Raw genomic sequence first — 27,548 nt, forward strand, 5'->3', positions numbered from 1 at the left:
GAGTGCATGCCAGGTGGCAGTGACGACTGTCAGAACCAGCAAATTCTAATGAAACGCTAGAACCACTCACCCTCAGGTCACACTGGGCTGTCAGTGACAGCATTCCCTACGGTCATAGCCCAAGCTAAGCCTGGCAGGAAACCCTCCATAAACATGGTTAAATGAAAGGCCTACCTGGGCCTGCTCAGGGCCTGGAACCACAGCTTCCAATTAGAAGGGGTCCCTTCTAGGGAACGTGGCTAGGGAACCCGAAGGAACCCCAGCCAGTCACTATTCAGGGGAACGTACTCACCCCAAAATGCCACCAGGACGGCCTGACCTGGCGTCAGTTACATAGACACTTAGCCTGGCCACTTCCTGTCTGTCTGAAGACAGAGAATCTGGACACTTGCCTTAGGTAAGGCATCCAACCCGAGGGACTGCGAAGCTGGCAGTGAACCACTCGGCCTGGATCTCAGAGGCGGGATATCCCGGAGAGTATGACTCAGCATAGTGCTTCCCAAACCTTGCCAGCGAGGGGAGTTTCTCTACTTGATCCACGGATCTACCCCGTGTTTATGTTTCAAAACACTGAGGAGGCCTGAGAAGGCCTAAGGACTGATCTAACTGGGAGGCCTCACGAGAGGCCTACGACTGTCTGACCAGACTCAGGAGTCCGCGTGCTCATAGTGACCCTCGGTGAGGGGAGCACATGGTCCGCCTGGTAAGCAAAACCAGGCTGTAGGCAGAAAAGAGGTTCCGGGAGGGAACCAGTAGCAGAGAATGAACACTTTAGTCGAGCCAGGGCGCAAGCTCGCCTTCAGCAGCTGCCTGCTAAGACCAGATGAACTGATAGCAAGAGGCCACTAGCTTCCTGAACCCAGCACTGCTAGGAAACCACTCAGGGAGGCCTGATGAGGCCTACTACCTGATAACCACAGTATGTGGGAACTCACCTTCAGGGAGGCCTGGTGAGGCCTACTACCTGATAACCATAGTGTATGGGGAACTCACCCTCAGGGAGGCCTGGTGAGGCCTACTAACTGATAACCATAGTGTATGGGGAACTCACCCTCAGGGAGGCCTGGTGGGGCCTACTACCTGATAACCACAGTATGTGGGAACTCATCTTCAGGGAGGCCTGGTGAGACCTACTACCTGACAGCCATAATATCTGGGAGCTTTTTCTGCTACCTGATAGTAAGTCAGGCTAGCTGTCCAGTTGTCTGTCCTTGGGGCTTGTCTCCAGGGAGGCCGGGTGAGGCCTACTACCTGATAACCATCTTAAGTGGGAATTCACCTTCAGGGAGGCCTGAGGCGCCTACTACCTGATAGCAACTGGTAGCTGAGTCCGGGTGATAGTTCCAAGGCGGCCTCCTAAGGCCAACCAGCTGGGGACTCGCCTATCAGGGAAGCCTGGTTGGGCCTACTAGCTGATAGCAAGTCAATTCTGCTACAAATGAACACTGTTGGGAACCATACTACACCAACATAACTATTGGGCCCACCCACAGGAGGCTAGCTACCTGATAGTGGCTATAAAGTATGTCCCACAATGTTGGGACTCACCTCCGAGGAGGCCTGTTTAAGGCCTACTACCCATTGGTGAGTCAACTGCCCGAACCACCAAGGCCAACCAAGAGAAGTAAGCTGGCCTACAGCGCCCTCTCAGGGCTGTCCATTCAAGGAGGCCTGCTGAGGCCTACTACCTGATGGCGCAGCCTTCGATGGCAGATAAGCTGTTTACACAGCGCCTACAGCATCCTGGTGCCTAATCACATTGCCCACAGCAGTGTACTCAGCAAGAGAGCTAGCACCCTTAAAACAAGGGGAGTACAACATACGCCACTCTGCCTCAACGGAGGCCCCAGAGTCAGGGGCCTACTTCTGTATGCATGGGCGTCAGCTCATGGCAATGCTCTGGCTTCAGGGGAGCATACTTCGACCAAAGGAGAAGTGAAGGCTAAAACTTCCCACTCGACCCGAGCCATAGTGGTGCGAGGTAGGATAATACAGAACTGAAAGTGAGGACTCAGACCTACCCTGTATCACAGGGGAATACTCCCACCTCACCCTGCGGTTTACCAGGGTGCGGGCCTGCCAGCGGCTCTAGGGGTGACAGAAAATGTATCTGTGCCCACCTAGGGGAGCGGGGCTTGTTTGTGAGCTAAGCACCTACAACCCGACGCTCGAGCAGTAGCTCAGCGAGGTTAGTGAAGCCTATACTGGCGGCCCAGATCCGTATGCTAGTTCTGCACGGCAGGGTCGGCCAGACAGAACCAGTCTCTTCATGAGGTGAAAGACGGCCTAACCCTGCTCAATAAAGACACATTGTACCGGGGAGACCTATTTGAGGCTTACCCCAGGAACTTTATAAACCATGCCTCTGCACCACGCTGCATTAATCTTGTCGCCCCAGAATGCAGAGAAGGGGGCGGGCCTTGGCCTAACGACTCCCAAGGGAGGAGGCTGTCATACAGGGATGCTAGAAACCTACATTCACAAAGTGAAGGGTCAGAGGCAGAAATGCTTAAGCAGAGATGCCTCCATTATCCCTGGCACAGCCTAGGCCAGCTATAGGGGCGGCCCTGGTGAGGGCCTGCCTGCAAGTATAGATCTACCTGAGGGCTCGGAGGAGCCATAGCCCTACTAGAAAAATAGTTATTATATTTCATACAAAGGGGCTGCAGAATCGCTCAGCCCACTGAAAACCCAAACAGAGCTCAAGGGGGCGATGTACTCAGGAAAGAAGACCAACGGACCCGTGGGCCGGACATAAGATCTGTCTGAAGCTCTAGCGTCAGTCAAAACTCAAGTAGCCCGCTGATGTCGGTGGATACGGGCAGAGTATGGGTTCTTCCATGCCCTCTCGACCTCAGTGTGAAGGTCGGGAAGAAATGGAAGGCTCACCTGAGCTGGTGGTCTATGGCCGGGGAGAAAGCGATCGTCGAGCCTGCCACGAGCGATTTCTCCCCTAGCTCGTTGCCATGGCAGCTGCAGCCTGCCGTCTTCCTCATCGACCTGCAGCTCACCCTCGTCAGTCGTCTGATCATCTGAGAGGTTTACAGCCCTCTCAAGGTGATCGACAAGCTCCATCTGGGAGCCCCATGATGTAAGTCGCCGCTCTGCCTCGGCACGAGCGGGACCTGAACCACGAGGACCAGATGCTGAACCCTCTTTACTCGAGAAGAGAGTCAGACGAGAGCGGAGCGTTTCACAGTTTGCACAGAGGGCTCCCTCGAGAACCTCCCGTGCGTGCTCTTCCCCCAGGCAGAAAACGCACAGTTCATGTGTGTCACCCAGCGTCAAAAACCTTGGGCACGGGTCGGCACACTTCCGAAAGCAATCGGCCTTCGCTGTACGTTTCATTTTAAATTTTTCTCACCGTGTTTCTTGAAGCAGCGTTCAGACAAACAGTCCCTGAAGACGAAAAAGGTGATTGTCATGTTTGCAAGGCGCCCTTTTATACTTGCAGGTCACACATTAATCATTCACGTTAATGATTCACGGGCTGTCGCCGGTCAATGTGATTGCCGTGATTTCAGACGCCTGTCACGCCTGAGGCGTTCCCCAAAGCGCCATTCGACGCAGTGCGAGTTCCCTTCGAAAGGGAAATACAGGTATTTGTGCTTGAGCAGGGTTGGAACTAAACTCTGTGGGACTGTGGTCCTCCAGGAACTGAGCTTAGCACCCCTGATCTAAACCAACAAAGTCCCTGTTAATTGTGCTGTATTTCTCATCAATGCATTGCAACTTTTCTAGTTCAATAAATTAGAAAACTCCTTGGTTTGTAATAAAGATTGAGGTTACACAACTATAAACTATGTGAGCAACTAAAGATTCCATGTTTCACAAGTGGAATTTAACTTCTTGGCAAAAATGCAACCAGTATTTCAGACAGTGTTCAGACACTTGAATTTGAATTTAAGTAGAAAATAGGATGCAACTTATGAATTGAAAAGCCAATAATTCCACATGACGGCCTATTGTCAAGGCAAGAACAGATAAAATGGCCCATTAAATATTTCTGCAGAACAGACTGAAAGAACTGGCTTGATTACTACTGGGTTATTTCGTGTCAACTCAACCAGAGGTTTTTGTAAAAAAAAAAAAAAAAAAAAAAAAAACAGAAGAAAGACTAGCATAAATACTGATCAAATTTTTCACCTCAAATTTAAAGCCAAATTACAGAGGCGAGTAAATGACTTTAGAAAGATAGCAGCATTGTTAGATTGGTAGGTCAATTAGTAAATTCTGTTCTTCGTTGCATTATATGCCAATGGAGAATGTTCAAAAATGTATGTGTCTGTAACTGAAGAAGAACTAAACATCTCAACATCATTTTAGATTCTGGTCAACTTTTCTGGAGGTACCAAGAGTTAATAGACCTAAGTTTCATGTCTCTTATGGCAGTGTGGTTGCTTTCCCCAGGTCTATTAGCTCCTGGTAGCTCCAGAATCAGACAAAATAAACAAAAACCCTTCTTCCAAATTTCCCTTAATAGCTGAATAAACTATTGAGAGAAAATGAATATGCCTCATCTTGACCATTTCAGTGAATTTTTGCTTTTGAAATAGTTGAAATTGTCATGTTCTTTGATAGAAGGAAAAAATATACATTTCTAGGTTAACATTATTTGTTCTTAAGAAAAATTAACCATATTTGGTTTTCAATCACTGAAAATGATTCATTGCAGGCAGAGCCGTCGCATAGACTGTGCGAACTGTGCAACCGCACAGGGCCTCGCGCCACTAGGGGGCCTCGCAATCCTGCTGTTTTTTTTGTTTTTTTTTATGTTTTTTTTTTTGTTTTGTCCCCACCACTTTTTAAAACATCTCGCGGCACGAATGTAACAATTCTACAAATAAATAAAACATCTCCAGTTAACTGGCAGAGCATTCATTTCGTTCGTTTTTTAAATAAGAGGCGAAATAAGATCTCTTATTTTTTTATCAAGTGATCAAAGTGCTCATTGCCGCTGCGATCATTGGCGCTGATACAGTGTTTTCTCGTCTTCACTCGGACGCGCGCTTCAATCCGTTGCGGATACTCTCTATTCGTTCTGGTGAAATCACACAAAACATAATGCACACAAATGTGTCCCTGCTTGATATACAACCACTGATGAACATAATCGGTTTTGATGAGAAAAAAAAACTATACGAGAAAAAAAAAAACGATACGAGTGCGGATTAGAACCCATAACCTCTTACACGCTAGGCAAAAGTTCTACCACTGGACCATATGGATCTATTTATGTATTCATACATAAATTAAGTGAACCACTCGTTGCACAGTTGATTTTTTTCCCTCTGAAATAAATAGCAAAAAGTCATAGCTGAGACTATGTACATGATTATGCTGTATTATTCTACTTGATAAAAACGTATTGCAGCGAGATTATGCGTGCAATAGAACTAGAACAGCTACGTCCGTGTGACTGTTATTCATGCGCAATTGAGCATCCACATCAAAGAGCAGGGCCTCGCATTTCAAGTTCGCACAGGGCCTCGCACCCCACCTGCGACGGCACTGATTGCAGGAGAAGTTTCCAGAATTTGGCTGATTTGACACAGAATGACCCTGTCTGAAAACTAAATAAGAATTTTGGCACCTTCTCCATTTGCCTGTGCTTCAAATTTAGTTTGGTATAACCACAGCATCACTCATAACACATTTAAATGTATTGTTGTTGTTAAACTGTCCGTAGCTTAGGGCCTGTTGTGTTGTGTCAGGCTCATATCAATATAGCTTAATGCACAACACTGTCCCAAAAGGATAAAACATAAGCACAAGAGTCTGCCAGAACGAAGCCAGAACCATTTGCTATTGAATTTACTGTTGTCCACAATTCATCTGTTCATTTTTCACTGCGACACAGCAAAAAAAAAAAAAAGCACAGGAGGCTGGGGAGAAAGTAAGAAAGACAGGGAGAGAGAGCAAGGAAGGGAGGAAGAGAGAAACTGAGAAAGCAGAAGAAAGGAAGAAAATATTCTGAGGGGCAAAATAGGGAAACGAAAGAAAAGAAAGAGACTAACGTCCACTGTCAGTTCGAGCCTCGATGTGCACCAGGTCTGCCTCTTTATCCAGACCACTCAGAGCCCTGAAAATGAAAAAAAGAAACAGACAGAAAACAAAAAAGAACAGAGGAGAGGAAAACAATCAGGAAGGGCTCCAGTGGAGAGGAGATGAAGAAGGAAGGAAAGAGAAGGAGGTGCCAGCAGGGGACGGACGGATGAGTACGGTAATAGCATGAGAGTGATGGAGTGATGGAAGAGGAGAGGGGAAGGATGGAGGGGTAGTGATGGACAGCATAATTCCACTGCTCCAGTAGGAGACAGTCTGTCTCCAGTGAATCCTTATTGTTGCTCAGATAGCAATTAATCACACACACACACACACACACACACACACACACACACACACACACACACACACACACACACACCATTCTCCATCACATACACTTTCATTTCTTACCTCTTTTCACCTGTAACGCACACACACATTCACTATCATATCCTCTTTCTGAGGTTTTTAATCATCTTAACGTCTTGTCTTTTGTTATCCATATTTTCTTCCAAGTCAGTTTGAACACAGTCACAATCTGATATTAAATCATTCTTACAATCCAAAATTAAACCTTTCAGTAAAAATCTGATATTTCACCTTTACAGAGCCCTCGTTTGATATTAAGCCCCATTTACATTCTCAATCTCAGAATAATATTAATCTCAGTCTGAATTTGAACATCTCTCTCATTGCATGTCTCAAATTAAACCCCTTCTTCTAAACTTCTCCATCAGTTCCAAAAAGGTTGTTTTCTTGAGATCACAATGTATTTCTCGTGATCTCAACATAAACTCGTGGTGATCTTGACTTGAATGACTTCTATGTTCAGCTGCAAACTGCAGAAGTCTCTGTCCCTCGAGTTGGCAGACAATGAAATTAAAGGTTAAAATTGTAGCCTCAATCTCAAAAGTCAGACAGTGATTTGGAAGTGGTCCATCACTGACAGACATTGAGCTATATCAGATATATATATGGAATGAGTTCTTGATCAAAGTAAGACCAATTCACTCATCTACGATGCAGAATTATATGAACACTACTGTTCAAAAGATTGGGATCAGTTTTTTTAAAAGAAATTCATATTTTAATTCAGCAAGAATGCATTAAATTGATCAAAAGTGACAGTAAAGACAATTAGAAGGAAAATATTTATATTTGAAATAAATGCTGTTCTTTTGAATTTATCAAATAATCTATGCATTACACTAATATGATAAGCAACTCAACTGTTTTCAACATTGATAATAGGTTTTTTTCAACATTGATTTCTTACTGATAATAAGAAATGTTTCTTGAGAAAATCATCATATTAGAATGGTTTCTGAAGGATCATGATACTGAAAACTGCATGGAGTAATATAGAGTTAAAATATATTAAAATAGAAAAGTAAATTCATTAACAATGAACAATCTGACCGACATTAACCCAGATTGGACAGGAAGAGGATATTGTTAATTACTGGTTAATGATACCTAATGCATTAACTAATGTTAAAAAATTGAAGCTTATTGAAAGTGTTCAAGTATTACCAAAATAATATTACAAATAAACAACTTTTATTTGTAATATTATTTTGCTCTCAGTTAATATTACTTCAATCTCAGTCAAAGTTTTAACCACTTCTCAATATCTCAGTCTGAGAAAAACTCCCGTTTCAATTATCTGACCGAGATTAAACATCTCTTTCAATCCCAGACAGACGTTTACTGTAACTCAGACTTAGATAATTAAAGGGCTTTAAACATTCATCTCAAACACAGTATGATACTGAGACCCATTATATTCCACTGCTAAACTTTTCCATTTTCCCCTTCTGCAGTCACCAAGCCTGACACAGCAGGGCTTCAGTGACACAAACATAAGCAGAATAGTGCAAAAAACAGCAACAACAAAAAAGAAGCATTTTATATATATTTGAAGGGAGGAATGTGAGGGAGGAATAGAGGAATGTGTGTGTGTGCAGAGGGATGTTAAACCCAGGGGTGAAGACATGTTGTTGCCCATCTCCACAGCTCATCGAGCATGTGACGGGCAACCAGTTATTGTTATATGGGACTACACCCCACACAAACACACATATACACACACAAGCTCACACTGATGGGATTAAAATATAAAACCTGATCAAAATTCCACACATACGATAACATGAAGCACGGGGGAGAGAGAAGTGACATGACAGTGAGATAAATGGAGATAGATAGAGAAAGAGAGAGAGAGGGGAAAGAGTCATAGAAAGTGTGTGTATAAGTTTATCAGTGTCAGTGTATTGGACGTGGAGAGTGGGTTTAATATTGGATTAATTTTCAGTATGTGATATTGTGTGTGTGTGTGTGTGTGTGTGTGTGTGTGTGTGCTTGCAGTCAGATTAATTTTCAGTGTGAAATTGTACTGTAGGCGTGTTATATGAGATTGATGATCAGTAAAAAAAAAATTACTCTGTCTGTGTGTATGTGTGTAAGAAAGAGAGAGAGAGAGAGAGAGAGAGAGTCTTACCAGTAGAATCGCCCCGGAGTTACTCTCTCATGAACAAGAATCCACTTTTTACCGAAGTCCACTGAGCTATACAGCTACAGCCAAAAGAGAAATAGACACATTCGCTGTAAGATCCCTAACTACAGCCAACAAAGGTAATTATCTCGCTCACACATAATTGTCCACATTATCTGCTTTTAATTGTTCAGTAGAACTAGACCCTCTCGAGGCTGTGCGAGTGTGTGTGTGTGTGTGTGTGTGTGTGTGTGTGTGTGTGTGTTTGTGTATATACCCTCTGATCATGGCTATAGGCCAGTATCCAATTCTCCTGCGTAGGGTGAAACAGAAGACTCATGATATAGAAGTTAATATTGAACTTTTGAAAAGTGGCTCCTTCATCAGAACTGATAAGTAAACTACTCTCCACCTCCGGATCAGATAAAATCAGGATCTAAGGAAGAGAGGGGAGTGGGAGCAAGAATTATATTAGCTGGATATTTTCTATCTGACAGTTTTATACATCCATATCTCTGATGCATTTGAACACACTTACCTTCCTCTTATTGGTGGGACAGACGTACAGATAGCTCAGCATGGTTCTTATCATCACTTTATCCGTCAGCTTCTCATATGTCGTCCCAAAATCTACTGACCTACAAATACATAAACAAAAGGTCAATAATGTGATATTTTTTATTTATTTAAAAATACGGTAACACTTTACAATAAGCTCCCATTAGATAATGTTAGTTAATGTGTCATTGACCCACACAGACATTTGATTTCACAAAAAGCACAAGCCAAAGTGAAAACACAAAAGGAAGAGCTGAGGATTTTTTTAATCTAACCTGTGTGACACGTGTAATTTTTCTGCCCTCACTAAATTAAAGCGAGTCATTATGTGTAATATTGAATTTACATGTGAAGCAGGATTTTGGACCAATGAGATTTCACAAAGACCCTGTTTCCCAGCGGAACATAAATAGAAACCAAACATCCAAAATGTCTTGTTGCGCATCCCTTGTTGCCATCACAGCTGGTTAGGACAAAAACTCTAAATAATGTGGACACAGGCTTAAGGCTTTTTATATTAGATGGGTACAATAAAGGGTGACGGGAAACATCATGGGCCATGTTAGAACCCGCATCACCCACATGAGCGCTATAACTCAACGTGTTGGAGCACGGCACACCACAGCTGCAGTGAAGCTGAGATTTTCAAAAGTCATTGGCCTAATTAACTGAAGCTGTTGTGTATGCAAGCGTCTCCGTTCCATCGGAACTCATTAACACCGTCTCTTCTCCGGCAGGTACGACAGCAGACAGGAGAGTCTGCCGAACTCTTACAAGTATAATAATGTTAATGGTTTTAAGCCAGACAGTTGCGCGATGCAGTGCTCGAGAAGCACACGTGTAGGTGTCGTCTGAAGCATTATCTCCTCGAGTGCTCATCTCTGAATGTGCTGAGAGTGCTCATACTCTGACACTTTAACCATTGGATGCAATTACACAGCCGTTCTGAGCTGTTCAGGTTATTTGGGTTGTGTAAGCTGTATCAGCACAGGTGAAGAGGAAGATGGTTCTCTGAGCACCCTCAAACGATGCTGAGTGCCTGCCCTAAAATGCTTCTCTGATGTTTCTGGTCTGGTCAGACTCCCTCTCTCTCCTCTGGCAGATCTACCCCGTACTCAAGAGGACATTACTCCTCCTCTCAGGACAAATACGCCTGGGTACGTGTGTGTAATTTAGCAATTGCATGGGAAGGCTGGATACTTTTTAGAGCATGTATCTTTATTTTAAAACACACAAGAGTGTGATTAACTAGCTCCTCTGAATGAGCCGTGATTTGTCTTCATATTTTTTCTACCCTTTTATGCCGCCTACAGCAACATTCATTAATCATTCATTCTGTTATTACTGACATCATTTACTACAGCCTGCAAGCTGAGCTTTAACATTCACCTCTTTTAATAACATGATGCCACATCCCCCCCCCCCCCCCCCACACACACACACTGTCTATCTCTCTCTCTCTCTCTCTCTCTTTGTTCCTCATCTCTCGCTCATCAGCTTTCCCATTCCTTTACTTTCCTCTTCCTCATTTCCTGTTTATGCCATTTCTGTTTGTGGAAGTTGGGTAATGGCTTTCTGTTTTTCTCTCTGTAAACCCCCCAGCTCACCCCCCCTCTCTGAGTGACACTCACCAGGAGAGGAAATCTCATCAGGGCTTGCAGCCAAAAAGAAATTAAACAAAGCCTTCCTTCAAGGTGATTGCAGTGTGTGTATGTATGAGCGTTTGTGTGTATGTGCGGGTTTGCAGTGATGGTATGCTGATAAAGGATGATGTCATACTACATATCTCCCAAAACATATCAAGCATTCCTTTTAATTACTGCAATATTGTTTTCATTATTCTTTTAATTAAAAATGACAAAAGTCCAACCAAATATCAGCTGTACTGATGATGATGATCACTCATCGCTTGTGGCTACAATTACTCTTTCATTAAATTCCATTTACCTTCAGGTGGTATTTATAGAGTTTTGTGTAAATCACAGCTTTAATGTGAAAGTGGATAAAGATCAAACACATAACTATAATAAATACAGAGTACATTAAAACAATTACATTTAAGATGCAGAGAGGTGGTTATATTACAGTGATACTGATGATAACATGTTGTGTTATAATTCAGGCTGCTTTAAATTAAAATCTAATCATTTTAGTTTTGTCCCAAAAACTTTACTAATTAATAATTAAATAAATGACTCAAATAAAAAAATTATCAGCTCAACATCTTTGAAACTGAAATCCCAGTTGGAAGTTCCAATGTGACTGAACGATACAGTGCAGAAGCATAAAAGTAAAGGGAGTATATTATTCCAGTAAGAACCAGTTAGCCATTCAAAAATGTAGGGTCTAGGGTTTTTAAATTTAATTAAACGTACTTTAAATCGCAGTGAACTGTAGATTTCACTGGGAGCCATTTTAATGGATAAAATAGTTTGGATGTGAGAAACACCCCAGTTGGGAAGGGAATTTTTCAGACCCTCTCAGACAGCCAGACAGAAATGCACTGCTGCAGTCTAATCTGAAACTTAAAAAAGCATACCAAAGTATGAAGAGCTTCTCACAACTTGTAAAAGGCTAGAAAAAAATGTCTTATGAATAGTGAAGGTTTATAAATGAGTAAACGATTGTTCTCTATGAAGTGAAGTCAAAATTAATGGGGGGGGGGAAATCAAAACGTGAGGTGCCAGAATGTACAGTCAGTGCTTTCTTTCTCTATGGATAAGCCTGCCTTACACAGTTACCTTGCAATTCTTTTCTTTCCATTGTCTACACACTATGACAAAGAGAGAGAGAGAGAGCCAGGTCATGGTACAGAGCGTCCCAGGAGAAGACAAGGATTAAGTACTTTACCCAGGGGCATATCAGCAATGGTCAGTGAAAGTGCTTCTGAGCAGTATTTCATCACAGATCTTTGCCATTCATATAGTCCGGTGTACCTGCCACTAACGCACTTGTGGCTAATGCAATAATGTGTGTTGATTTGTACTGAGCCGGAAGAGTAATACTAATTCCACAGTGTTATCAGATCATTTAATTCAGGCTGGGTCAGCAGTGCTGCAGCAGTTGGAAGGTTCACCCCTATTTAAAGAATGCAAGCTTTGTGTTCCTGCCCTTTTCCTAGCACTGATATAAAATTTCCCCTGTGCTCTCATTATACAGTAAACTACTGAATAAAAAATGCTGAAAAAAAGTAAAAACTTGCCACATACCCATGAGGAATGGCAAACTTTACACACGGTAGATGTACAGCACATGATTCTGTATTTCCATGCATTTATGATGAGCTGTTCCTTGTGTAAAATAAGTGTGCTTGATACTATTTAATGCGCATTTGTAGTGTACTTTAAATCTTTAAAGTGTATTTTTTTAAACTGTACTTTCAGATAATATAATATTAACTAAATAAAAGTCCACTCAAGCACTCTTGAGTACAATTTCATGGCTGTTTCTTAACACACTTAAATACACTTTTAAAAAGTGCACTGTAATAATGTCAAAATTGTTTTAATAATAATTTGTCATTCTTTAAAGTAGTACACTTGATGTTTTGACTAACATATTAAAGCACAACTATATTTTATAATTATATTATAATATATTGAACTGTCGTGAACGATTGATATTACATTTCAAGTTAATATATATTATATGTACTGAACAGTTACTTCAAATGTACAATTAAAAATACATGTTAAAGGTGCTCTAAGTCCCATCTGCTTTGATGTCGTTGATCTACTAGCCTCTGGTGTCTGAGAATCGCCAACGAGTTTTTCAACAGTGTTGTCAAATATCTACTCCGAAGCTGTGGGGGGAGCTCTAGAGAGAAACCTGCGAGCAAAAAGCGAGAATGCAGCGAAGAAATCCCGAAACTACTGAGCCCTGCTTTAATTCATGACATACAAGTTTCAGTAGAAATGGCATTAAAGTATACTTCATTTAATTGCAATTAACATGCAAATAAGTGTCTAAAACATTCACTTTGTACTCAAGTATACTCTTTTAAAGTATATTATTTTATTTACTTATTAGGTACTCTTATTAAAAGTATGCTAAAGTGTAGTTCATTTTTTATAAGGAGTACCAGAGCACTGATGGCCAAAGTACTCAGAGGAGTGAATAAACTCAGTATTTCCCTTCACAGAAAAGGCTTTACCTCCAGAGCGAACTCTCCGTCACGGTTCCCAGGTTAAAGTCGAACAGTTTTGTCAAAATCAGGATCACCTGAAAGAAAAACACGCAGACATTTAACAAATCACCAAGCAATCTCCATTTACACATTTCCCCAGCTACAGCACTCTTAATGTGCTACTTAAATGATAAAATGTCTGTCAGGCAGCCTCGCAATGATGGATGAGAGTAAATATCAGGTGTGAATTTTATTATCTTGAGATGACAGCAGAATAAGAGGCAATGCACTCAGAGCCAGGACAGCCTGATGGAGGTAATGATGATCAGGGGAAGAGAAGAGCAAGAGAAAAAAAACATGATGCTGTACACATCCGCTAAAAACACAAACACGCTCAAGCTGTCAAATGTCACGCTGAAACGTGGCAGGTAAAACGCTGTGCTCTTCCCAACTGACAAAACATTCTGAGCACACACTCATAAACAACAGCGAACAAACAAGCATCTGTCTTTCCACTGTGAGTTTTTACCATAAAAAGAAAGGGATAGAGAGAGACTTTGAATCAAAAGAAGACAGTAAGTGGTCCCTTTGCGTCCGTGTCTGTGTGAGAACACAGTCTTCAGTATCGCGTCCACTCCACACACTAATGAATATTAGACTAAAAGGTCCAATATTTCATTTCACACTCCATGATTGTTCCCTAATGAGAGTTCAGTCAACAGGAGTATTGTCATTAACCTAAAAGAAAATCGAGTAATAATTCATGAAACGGATGCGGACGCAAACAAGACTGTTATGGAAAAACCTATTACAGCCTACCGGTAGTCTGTGACTTTACTAACGCCGCTATACCGAGTCCTATGTTTGTGTATGCGTGTGTGAGCAACCTTCACTTTTCACGGCCCCACCTGTGACGGGACGGCTTCATCTCAGGTTAATTAACCAATCAGAAGAGGACAAACTATTAGCATATCCAAATACAGCATAACTGAAAGAGCAGGACCCCAGTCAAACTCACTCAGCTTCCTGAACCAGCAAAACCACCGTGATACTGGAACTAATTACATCTCTTTCTTGAAAGAGAGAGAGAGGGAGACCAGTGTCCATGGGGCTAAAAATGAATATTAATTTCAAAGTCAAGGTTTCTATTGTCCGTTTCTATGAGGTCAATAATATGTGCAGGGATGTTATGCAGATTTAATTACATTTGCATATAAATGGTGGGTTTGATCAGTTCATGTTCAAGCTAAGATCAGATTCAGTTTAAACATGAATGACTTACTGTCATATTACAGTCAATGTGCTGAGGTCTGTTCAGTCGCTTTATTCTTCTAACCTCAAATACATGAAAAAGCTTCACCATTACATTCATCTTTTGTTCCTCTACCTTCTGTTCTCTCTGAAATAAATGTTTCATTACATGCGAAACATGTCAACATTGTTGAAGACTCAACATTCCTGTCTTTTTTCAGCTAGAGCTGGCATGTCATAAAATCCGTATTACATGCTGAATCTTACAACTGAACATTTCCATAATTCCCGTATCTATTTCATTTACTTTATTGCATTTTACCATGAAATATGATTATCTAAATTGCAGCTTATAGTGCTGTGTATGGCCATTTTGTTGTGCTCTGCGTGATACCATGGAAACAACTCCTGCAAAGACCAATCAGTATCCACTGAAGGCTGCTCACTTGACAGTGACAACAAGTAGCAGTGAAATCAACAACAATAGTCGGAGTAAGAACATATGGTATTGTGCTACTAACATAGCTGATGAATCTTCCAGAGGAAGCTGACAATACTTTTTACAGCTTTTGTGACTGAAATGGCACGACATATCACTTAAGAACTATTTTATTTCCCCAAAATGGATGTTTACTCTGTTGCCTATGAACATTAAAAACAGTATGAATAATGGGTGTAACAATATATCATCTCACAATATATTGCAATACAAAAATGCAACAATATGTATCGTGGATAGTGACAATCTGTATTGTGTATAGTTCACCCAAAATAAAAAATGACTGTGTGAGAAAACTATTCAAGTTTACAGAGTTTTAGTGTCAGTACTACATTATACTACTATATACAATGTTGAATATAATGTATAATAATGCAATTGGGGAATATTTGTGGCTCATAATGCCAAATGTCTTATGTTTCTAGTAAAAAGTGGCCTACATTATTTTAAATATACTGTATCTAGTCAGTGACAGAGTACTAGTAGTAGTACTAGAGTAGTAGTATAATAATTCTGTATTTTCAGCTTCAGAATCATGAAATTTTTTATTCTGGTGTCAATATTGTCCACTGCTTTGGGTTACCAACACTAAATCCAAGCCTATTTATTTCCACCTAGGGGTGGGCGATATTGCAAAAATATCATATCACGATTTTTTTCAGGAAAATCATGATTCACGATTTTATCATGATTCTTTTTCATGCTGGTTTTACTATTTTGCAATACACATACACATCATATACACAACATATACAAATGAAATAAACAGTGCTTTAGTTTTTCAGCTACAGTAGGTGAATTTAACAGAAGCATTCAAGAAAGAATTTAAATGAACAACTATAAAATTAAAACACTACATAGACGTCACTGTATGAATTATAAATTGATACTTATTAAAGCCACTATTAAAGTTCAGTGCAGTGAGTGGTTTTCTCTTTGTTTTTTGTTGTTTTATTAATAGGGATAGTTCCCCAAAAAATGTAAATTGTCATAATTTACTCGCTCAAGTTGTTTTAAACCCAAATAAGTTTCTTTCTTCTGTTGAAAATAAAAGTTATTTTATAGAATGTGGATAACCAAACAGTTGCTGGTCCCCAGTGACTTCCATAGTATATATTTTCCTACTGGGAGTCAATGGGGCTGCAAATGTTTGGTTTGCCACATTCTTCAAAATATCTTCTTTTGTGTTCTAAAATATTTGCTTTGACTTTAGACATAACCAACTGTGATTATGTAAACCTTGTGTGTATTTGAGTGTATTAACCCAATAAGACTCGAAAGATAACTTAGTCCAGCAATCAGACACTGTTTGACAGGCTTTTAAGTGCATATGTGCGCTTCGGGTGTATGCACTCAAAAAAGCACATGCTAGAACAGCGCATCAGTGGGCGAATGAAATGTTTAACCGGCAAGGCTTTAAAGCACATGCAAATAATTAACTTTTGTGAATTGCAGTATCCCGTGAGTTAAATCGTCCACGATCAAAAATCGTGATATCGCTCACCCCTATTTCCCCACCCCCCACTGTAATACCAAATTTAGCATTTTAATCAACAGTACATTTTTTGTTAACCTTTTACCATATGTCTTGGAGTATCGCAATTATATAGTATCGTGAGTTTAGTCTTGTGATATGTATTGAATCGTGACATGAGGGTATCGTTACACCTCTAGTATGAATATCTAATGTATAAAAAAAAAAAAACATGAACAACATGATCTAGTTTATTGTTTTGAATTGAATATTAACCACGTTTTGCCTTTAAGTAGCCTGTAAGTTTATGAAGTCCACATTTTTAAACATTAAACACTAATAAACCTTTCATCTGGGGCCCAGTATTTTAAAATGTTTGAGTGAAATCGCATGTGTGATTATATATTTAATTATAATAGAATGATTCAGCTTCATGTTTCAGTAGTATTCATTAGGATCTGAAATCCGTTCTGTTTATGTAATTTTCATTTAGCCAAAATAACATGTAGCCAGTGGACTGAATAACAACGATGCTTAATTGGTCATAATAGTCTTTTTAATCACAAGTAAATCGGTACAGAATCTGCGCCCGCAGAATTCCACAGAAACATTTGCAGATTTTTTGCAGAATTAAAACATACACACATTGCATGCTCATTCATTAAAGACTCTGGCTAATTTGATGATTCTTTCAGAAACCTTGCAGTACTTTATGGTCAATTGAACATATTTTGCCATATTTTAATCATCTCATTAGAGATCTGAAATCTGCATGTTTCCCCGCAAATAAGTATAGAAATACATATTTGGCACCATAATATTCTTACGGCAAAAACAACTGCACAACTAGCAGTAAAATTGTTCCCCCATTGATTACAGTTTTCCAAGTGAGCACCCTACTAACGTTATTCTGTTTTATTTATGTTGTTGTGGACCATGACATTTTGAAGAAGACTCAAGGCTATGCTCAAAGAGGACCAGAAGCCTTTTAAAATCCACTTGTGGGAAATCATGATACACTTGTAAACTTCAGCTTTTAAGCTGTAACTTTTTAAAAATGAAATAATACATAGAGTGGGACAGGTTGACATTTTAAATCAATTTGTTGACTGAAAGTCTTACTTTCTTCATCTTTCTTTTGTAGCCATAGAATGTGGTTTTCTTGTTTAGAATAAGGCCTATGAGGTTTTCTAGTTCCCTGTAGCCACTGAACATAAAAACGCCAGACTATGACAACACTCTTGGTCTAACTACATGAACTGGGGGGTATGGCTGCATCAAAATACCAAAATGTTGGCTTCAGTACAATACCAGCCTCTGGCAACTCAACAAAATCAACATCTTAAGCATTGCATTAACAGCCTCAGGCAACCAGCGAAATGAAACCAAGCTCTGACTGTCAAATATATTCAAGTCAATATTTCATGAGATTCAGTGCCAAAAATTAATAAATAATCTCATAGTTTCACCCAAAAATTAAGTGTTAGTTCAAACACTACAAACACTACTAAGTACAAATACAACAGCCGTTTTTTAAATCCTATCCAATGGTTGAAAAGAAAGGAGTAAACACGGTCACTAGTAGGTTGTGACGGCTGTCAATCAAAATGTGGAGGGGTGATTCGTTCCATGTGTTCCCTGTCAGAAAACAAATGGATAATTCGGTCAATTAAAATTTTAATTTAACAGAATTTATCAACTTGTTGCCTGCTGTGGTTGTTTTAATTCACATCCTTTCTAAAAATAGGAATTTTTGGTTTAATATATTCTTAAGTTAGATAGACATAACAGTTTCAGGTTATGTTTTAGTGTTGGTGACATGTCCCACATTGTCCCACAAAAACTTATAATTGTCCCACATTTGGTTTGTTTGATGGTGGTCACCCTAGATCCAGGTCTTTTGTAAACAGAGTCATAATCTACTTGCCTTCATTTCTAAACTACAAAATGAAACAGCTATAATGTCAGATTTGAAACACAATGCGTTACAAAAAAAAACACATTTAATGAATCAAGTAACAATGCCTGAAATGCCAAACTATGCTAAAGAGCAGACCATTGTTGACTGAGCCAGGTAACGAAATGTGCTAAATTACTTTTTTAGTGCCAGTTGAACAATCAACCCTATTGGAGAGTAAAACAGACTATAGAGGTTCATGATTCACCAGCAGGTTTTTTGAGGCAAAATAAATTTAAAAATAACAATACCACCTGCATACCTATGAGCAAACAGCGGCAATCTGGGATTGCACACACAACAAATCAAGTAAACATGAAGACCAATTTTAAGTGGTAATTTTGATGAAGCCCATAATTAAAACCGTTTCCGAACCCCTAAACAACAAAATCACATTAACACGGGTAGATGATTAAAAAGTCTATATGTTCTGAGTCAGTTTTCGGTCAGAGACTTTGTTTTCAAACACTCAAATGAAATCAATTAAAATGGTGAAATGAAATGGAACTCCCTGCTCATTGTTCCAGTGGTATTCCTACAGCTCAATGCTCTCTGAGTAAAGCACTGAACATTCTACAGAACCCATAGAACACTGAATTCTCCATTGCAATACTTTTTCTCGGCAGAGCAAAGAGGCACTTTCATTGCGATTCTGCTCTCAAAGGAGTCATGCAGCACATTGTGAGTTTTGTTTCTCTCTGGTGGACTTCACAGCTCATATCTCAGTATTTTTGGCACTAATTTGTTTCTGTGTACTGTAATACACCCGCGGAGTTAGTGCCAAACTGAAATTTATGCTCACAATTTAAATAAAAAACAAAGGAGGTTGGAATCTTTATTCTCTCATAAATCCAGTGATCATGAACAGACTGGGGTATAATATATCAGTTTAGCTCTAGTGGAATTGAAACAATCAGTTTCAATGTGTTCTTGGAGTGTGCTGAATATCAATCCAACATTCCTTACTTTTTCATTTTACCCTCTCTTTTCATTCCCTTTCATGGTGTTTCCTCCTCAATTTGTCTTCTATTGCTCTCTGAGTATCGTGTTTAGAAGCTGCCATATGAATCAATAAACCTCAAGACATTAAAATATGTTGCAAAATGGAGGGAAGGGATGGAATGAAAAAGTAGAATGGATTTTTTAAATGGTTTATTTTAATAAAAGACAGCTGTATTATTGTATGCTTCATATATCTGAATATAGCATAACAATAAAAAAGGTGGGGATGTTGAATGGAAGTATCATAAATTCAGCGGGAGTAATCAAATCTTAGTGCATGTTTGTGTTTGTGTCCAGTGGTTTATTTGGGGCTGTAGGGTCTCATACTCTAATGATAAACCATCAAGGTAAATGAAAGACTCTTTGTATTTTGTGTTTGCGACTATGTCAAAGTTCTCACAGCATCATTAGAACTGCAGACACTCATAGCATGAAATAGAGTTTATGGAGATAATATACACATAGATGAATTTCAAGAATGAGTTTGCGCTTTGGGGCGAGAGGCATTTTCTCATCAGTCAAATAAGCGAAAGATGTGTGCTCTCACACACATACATACACACCTAGAAAAGGAGAATACTTATTCATATTTATGTTTTATTAATGCTCACTGCTTTGCCTTTGGAAAAACCACAAATCATTGCATAGCTCGATTCTGCCTCGCTGGAAATTTCAATCATTTTCACACACTTCTGGATCTTTTTTTGTGTTTATTCAACAGAAGGCCTGGGGGCCACACAGGACCATAATAAAACTCTGTACATTATCCCGCTCCTTAAACTTAATCCTCAAGTACACATCTGCATATGAATATACATGTATGAATACAAATGACCTTCATAGATATCCCTCAGAGATGATTCTCACTTAGAGCGCAAGCAGGTGCACATTTCCGCACACATTCATACACAACACACATACACACGTTGTGCACAAAGTTTCTGCTGAGGGAAGCAGCCTTCATAACGCTGCCAACAGCTGGGAGGTTTATTTTACTGCATGATATAAAAAGAAACCTTCATGTAAGCATACACATAAACACACACACACACACACACACACACACACACACACACACACATATAAATCTTTATGTGTAACCAAACTTAGACATTTTGTGCATATGTTCAGTTATATGGCTTTATATTGTATTCTTGTGCTTGTACTTTTTGTTTTGTTTATTTTTGAGTTTCTCTCGAAAGATTTTCTACAGCTTAAAGAACTGGGCAAGTGTTTTGGTTGCAAAACTCCTTGAATCTTTAGTCATGTTCCATGCTCCATTTTTCAGACGAATTACTGGCACATGAGCTTCTGCCAACATGCATACACAAACCATAAAGCTAGTACTAGGGGTACTGTGTTTTGCTATACTTATAGTGTATTCACAGATGTCCTCTTAAAACTCATTTTTGAGAAACGTATCAATAAACATCCATATCTTAATTAAAGTCAGAGTCGTTTCACTGTCAACAAACAACATACAGTGAGTTGAATTTCAATAAACATTAATACTAATGACAATAGTATTCCATATGCAAGGACTGCACGCATGCATACTTTATGAAAAAAAAGTACATAAATGTCAAGGGAAAACACATTAAACTGCCAGTAAGACCAAGTAAAATAAAATCCAAAATTTCATTGACAGCTAAATAAATGCTTTATGAAAATATCACTCTAACATCATCTAGCTGTCAAAAAAAAAAAAAAAAAAAAACTATAACAAACGCAAAGCTGAAAGGATTTTCCAAATGCGTGATTTACTAACGAAACTAAAGCGAGAAACCACAAATAGTTTACCCAAGAAAGCTTAAGTAAACATACTACATCAATAATTCTCTAAATGTATTAACTTTAGACTAGTGTGCAATGTTTCTAAACTAAAAGCACGTGACAGGACTCACAGGACAGCTTGTATGACTGAACAGGAATGTGTTTATTTCTTATACATTTAACCACCCATAAGAGCATTTTTATTATTGATGTATATACTGACACAGACTTAAAATTAAAATTACATTTCTTTGTGGGGCATTTTCTAACGAAACACAGTGGACTAATATTGAACCAAGAGATCTGGACTGGAGTTATTGGTTTGTCAAGACTAAATAAGAATTAAAATGTTTCAAAACTAAGTGCCTATACTTCGTTCTTAGTGCATTTACTTTTTTTTCTGCTACGGACAGATAGCTTGGTTTGGAAGCCATATGGCCATGTCGAGACGCATGTCATTACCTGCCGCAATGTGTATGATGTCCAAAACAGTCCAAACAGTTATTAAATATAAATCATTATGTATTAGAAAAAAGAAATTTGACATTTTTAAAGCTGAATCCGCATTTATATTTGCGTGTAGTTTGCATATAGGGTGGACCGGCACTGATTAGCCTATTTTTTACAACAACAGAGTGAGGTCTTCACAATTGTACAATTTTAGAGAATAGGGACAACCCTTTTAGACCATGCACCTGGTGAGCCGACCATTTTTCCCATCGTTAAACTAGCAAAAGTGGATTCGGACACGCCCTAAGTGAACTTGCGCCCTGCGCTTTAGACCATGCGCTTAGATCGTTAAAATCTAAGTCAATTTTGTTTATATAGCCCAATATCACTAATCACAGTCCAAACAACATCCATCCATTTTGGTTGGGCACATGAAAATACTGCTTTATTTTCCTAGAAATCATTAGAAAGGTCTAAAATGTTATTATAAAATATTAAATTATTATGATAAAAAATCTGTGACAGTAATTTCTTAATTTTTGTCAGGAAATTGTCTCGGGTTACGAACGTAACCTTGGTTTCCTGAGAAGGGGAATGAGACACTGTGTTCTAGGACTCTAATGGGGAATGCCTCTGGCATGACCGGTGTCTGTAGCACGTGTCAAAACATGACAATAACATTGGCCGGCGACAGTCTATGACGTCACTACTGGTGTGACCAGAGTATAAAAGGGTACCTGTAGTACACGTCATCCACTTATTGTCTGAAGCAGACACCACTAACCACTCGGTGAGTTGCACAGTTTTGAAAACGAACATTAAGGGTTGTTTTAAGGACATGTTCGTGCATGCCCGTAGCCAGCCACTCTGAAGCGGTCAAAGGCGATTCTAAACGAGTCAAAAAGTCGAGACAGGACCCATCGTCAAAATTTCTGTGTCCACCACTCTAGTTCATCCAAAACAAACCAGAAAAGAGACTCAAAGTGCTAAATACTGGAATTATCCTTTAACATACATTTCAGTGCATACCTGAAGACTTTATCTCACCTCATGTACACTGTAAAAAATTCTTGTAAATTTACATGAAAATTTAACAGCAAAATGCTGTTTTCATGTAATAACTGCAAGTTACCGTTTTTGCAATGCATTATGGGAGAACTTGGTCGCTTCAAATTGCGTGTTGACCAGCAACAGTATGACACTGTTATTTAACAGTATAATACCATATTTTTCCATGCACATGTGAGTTTAGGAAGACATTTTAGTTTATCTGCATGAGGTCATTTTGCAGCTCTGCCTAGTAGCCTATTATTTTACATGTAAACTACCTATTACTTTTAAATATTACATTTTAAACATCCAGTGATGTTTTTGCGATTTTAATCGGATGAAGCAACTTTAGACTTTGACCACAGGAATGTGAGCCCATTGTAGGCCTACAGACTGTCATCACATCACATTCAAACGGGTAAGAAACTTTTATTCAACTTGCACATTTTCCTTAACTTTATCTGAGTAAAAAATTAGTGTGAAATGTTTTTTTCTTTCTTTCTTTTTTTTCTTATGTGGTTAATTTTTTTTACGTGAGATTCAAACCGTCCATTATCTGCTGCTGTTATTTGCAAATACTCTTTGATTTGATCTGTAAGTTACCAAGTGGTACGTCTAAATATTAACATACAGTATCCAGTGAAGTGTAATTAGATGACAGGATAGCGTGTTTTAATCATGGAAAAGTAACCGAGTAAAACGATAGCATGCTTGTGAGCTTGTTAGCATACACTCAAGACTGCATTTCGTTTGTATTTGCTACCGTCATGCACAGTTTATGCATATGCAACGGACACATGTCCCAATCTTTTTTTGAAGCAAAAGATAGGTGAGGTATGATCAAAATTCATAAATCTTGTGTGATTACTGTGAACGTGCATGTTCAAACCTCTGCAGAAATAGCAGCATAACAGATGGACGGACGGAATGTTGATAATTTTCTGATTTTTCTATTTTATTGAGATTATGTTTTTAGGTATCTCTTCTTTACATTATGTTTTCCTTGTCATTGTAGTTAAACTCCTGAAGGCTAACTTTGTAGAGAAGCAAGGACTCATTCTTTGAATGGTTTGCCTATTGTTTGTTCTATTAACACCTGTATAGTTCACCTAAAAATGGTAGTTATCTCATCATTTACAACCTTGTGTTGTCTCTTTCTCTTGGAGGAAAAATTAAGATATTGTTGTGGAGAAATGATGTCTGTTTTCCCAAACAATGGAAGACGAATGGGGACCAAACCTTCAAACTCCAAAAGGAACATAAAGGTACAGTACCATTAAAGGGATAGTTCAACCAAAAACCCTGAAGCCATCCTAGGTGTATATGACATTCTTCTTTCAGACAATTACAATCGGAGATATATTAAAAAATGTCCTGGCTCTTCCAAGCTTTATAATGGGAGTGAATGGGCACCATTTTTTTTGAAGTCCATCGAAGTGCATCTGTCCATCATAAAAGTGTCCCAAATGGCTCTCGGTGGTTAATAAAGGCCTTCTGAAGTAAAGCGTTGCATTCTTGTAAGAAAAAAAATAATATTTAAAACTTTATCGACTAAAATAACTAGCTTCCGGCAGATGGCTATACGCAAGTCGACTTAAGCCAGTTCAAACAAACAGGGCTGAGCAACCGCGTTCGTCATTACTTCGTGTGTCATGTTCAAGTGTTACTCTTTCGCCGTAAATCGATGCGTACGGCCGCCTGGCGGAAACTAGTTATTTTAGTTGATAAAGTTATAAATATGGATATTTTTATTTTATCTTACACCAATGCATCGCTTCACTTCAGAAGGCCTTTATTAACCCCTCAAAGCAGTTTTGGGACACTTTTATGATGGATAGATGCACTTGTATGGACTTGCCATTCACTCCCATTATAAAGCTTGGAAGAGCCAGGCCATATATATATATATATATACATCATCAGAGTTTAAATCTGCATAAGGGTGAGTAAATGAGAAAATTATCATTTTTACATAAACCATTCATATTCTGAATATGTTAGGCCTATTGCCTCTGTAGAATATAAGCAACAAGTAGCACATTAAGTTTTACATTTTTTATTTACAGATACAAATACTGTCAGTCATCTTAAATTGTTTTCTTTACCAATAGATGTCTGCCAAACCTGCTGACCTTGAGAAAATGCTTGCCTGTGTCTCCTTGTTTGATCCTTCTTGGTAAGTATGTCATATTAGACATGTTAGACATGCATTTTGTTTCTCTAAAACAAAGCTCACACTCCAGACTGACACATAACTTTAGTTTATCAGGATAAGATCCACATTTATGGGCCTCATGCTAGAATCTACTGACTATAAATGTACTCCGTATGATCTCTGCAGTTAATTCCAAGTCTTCAGTGAATTATCCAGTAGTTTTTGGTTAGAATTTTTTAGATAACCAAAATTATACACTGCAAATCATTTTAATTGAAAATTTTCTCCTCTTATTTTTCCGGAAAAGAGAACCAAAGCTGCACAGAGAAAAGAGGTGTGTAAAATAACTGGGAAAACTGCAGAAAAAGACTTTAACCATCAGTCCAAAATTATAAAATGCTGATATATATTGTATAAACTATTTGTTTTGATATAAAAAAATTGGCTAGTGTTCACTGAAGCCTGACTTAAGAGTATATTTGTATTTTATGAACAGGTTATGTATGTATGTATGTATGTAATTATGTATGCCTGTTTTAAGGCATATGGTAAAAGTCTATCTAATGTTGTATGAGAATAAATCTAAAAGTTTATCTAGTGTTGTGTTGTTCTTAAAGGTATTAGCTTTAATAAAAGCATGTTTTAAGGTCATCTTTTGTTTGAGCCATTTGTTTGCAAGCAATTTTCAGTGTGTTTTAGAATGCAAATTTTAATGTAAATGTTTTAATTACAATGTAAAGCTCACATTTTAGAGTACTTTAATACACTTTTAGTAATACACAGTTTGTGTATATGCAGCTGAACACCTGACAGTATTATACTGTGCAGCCTATATTTTCTACAGCACAGTACTGTAATATTTTTTACAGTAATAAACTGTTACTTCAGATTACAGCATTCTACAGGTAAATCTAGCTGCCTGTAGTTTACTGTAAATTAACGGGAAAATTTTTACAGTAATAAACTGTTGTTTCAGATTACAGCAGGTCCACTGTAAAATTACAGCATTCTACAGGTAAATCTAGCTGCCTGCATTTTACTGTAAATTAACGGGGACATTTTTTACAGTGTATAGATTATAGGTGGTCACTCCCTTTCTGCCCAATTGAACAACATTGAAACAATGAAACAACCCTTTCTGCCAACAATTGAATATTTCTTTTGACAACAACTGTGACATGCGACTGATTACAACAGACATTAATGTAGACTTGTTCTCCTCAGTTTAAAAAGTCTATACGGCAATCATACACTTACAGCATTGGAATTTAATTCGGAACATTAAAAATATACAATTAATCATGCTGTTTTTAAAACAATGTATTGTTAAACACTTACATGTATAAGTGCTTTTGAATGCAGGTTTTACACTTTAGTGGAATGACCTTATTAGACTTTCATTGTAAGAGCATTACAATGTGTAAATAAATGCACAATTTAGTTTAACAGAGAGACAAGTCAAAATTATTTTCTTAAAACAATCAAATTTTAGTCCTTTAGTCTTCAGACTAATGCCTTCAGTGACCATTTGATGTATAGGGGGTGTATCTGCATGTAAAAGAAAAAAGCAGTAAATAGAATCTGCATTTAAAGAAGTAAGCCTTTTCTCCTTCACAAAATCAATGTGCTTTTGAGTGTTTCTTTGTCCACAAGAATAGGACTGTCTGTCCTGTGAGACCATGTCACCTCAAAGATAATAAAACCACCGAAGAACCCTATAAGATACAGATCTCAACTATTCACCCATGCAGAGAAGGCCAATGCTAATCCTACACACAAGTAAGTGGTGCTGTCTTTAATGTCTCAAAAAAAAACAAAAAAAAACTGTAAACATTTCTAGTAAAAATAAATAAATAAAAAAACCTAAACCAAACTGATGCATGAGCCAAGATAATCAATATTAAATTATGGTGTTAGAGTTGTTCAGTAACACTTTACAATAAGTTCTATTTTTAACATTAGTTAACTACATTAATTAACATGAACTAACATTGAAAAATTATTCTAAAGCATTCATTAATCTTAGTTAATGTTAATATATATTACTAAAATTAAAAGTTGTGTATTTTACCATTAATTAATGGACCTGAGGTGACATGAACTATAAATGAACAGCTGTATTGGATAATAAATGCTGTAACAAATTAATTGCTCATTGTTAGCTAATGCATTAAAAAACTGTTAACTAATGGGACCTTATTGTAGAGTGTTACCAGTTCTTCTATATTAAATAAAAAATATATATTCTAAAAATACAAAACTATAGTAAAAGCCTAAATTACATTTGAAATTACTTTTGAATACAGGGTAAAAAAGGAAACCACTTTAACTGGCTACTTAATATTTAAGCAATGCTTTTCATATTTTAAGGCGTACAATAGCTGAATTATAGACTGATATTGTAATGCTCCTAATTTAATCAAGTGAAATTATTTATTTTAAGGAAAATCAAAGTAAACTGCACCCCCTAATGGTTTTGTACTAGTGTAGAGTTACTTGTGTAACAGCGCCTACATGTAATATTTATCTATAGAGCATTTTAGTTTGTTTAAACAACAACAAAAATTACAGAGTAAGACTGACAATTTCCTCTATAATGACTGCTTGCAGCACATCATATGAACAATGAGCAAAAACAAATGTGAAGAAAAAAGGGAGAAAAGCATTATTTATTTATTTTGCCCTCTAATAAAAAGTCAGATGTTAAAAGG

At 38.3% G+C, this 27,548-nt stretch overlaps 1 protein-coding gene across 1 annotated transcript in view; it reads right to left on the bottom strand.

Annotated features, from left to right (window-relative positions):
* The window catches only part of sorcs3b (sortilin related VPS10 domain containing receptor 3b), a 58,399-nt gene that overhangs the window by 22,771 nt on the left and 8,080 nt on the right, over window positions 1-27,548 (bottom strand). Inside the window, exons 2-6 of the mRNA XM_084096887.1 lie at window positions 13,254-13,321; window positions 9,081-9,180; window positions 8,820-8,978; window positions 8,549-8,622; window positions 6,018-6,082 (exon numbers count right to left, since the gene is read on the bottom strand). Coding sequence (XP_083953013.1) covers window positions 6,018-6,082; window positions 8,549-8,622; window positions 8,820-8,978; window positions 9,081-9,180; window positions 13,254-13,321 — 466 coding nt within the window. The remainder of the gene's footprint in view (window positions 1-6,017; window positions 6,083-8,548; window positions 8,623-8,819; window positions 8,979-9,080; window positions 9,181-13,253; window positions 13,322-27,548) is intronic.

Source organism: Abramis brama (genome assembly GCF_963993115.1).
Source record: "Abramis brama genome assembly, chromosome: 21".
Lineage (NCBI taxonomy): Eukaryota > Metazoa > Chordata > Actinopteri > Cypriniformes > Leuciscidae > Abramis > Abramis brama.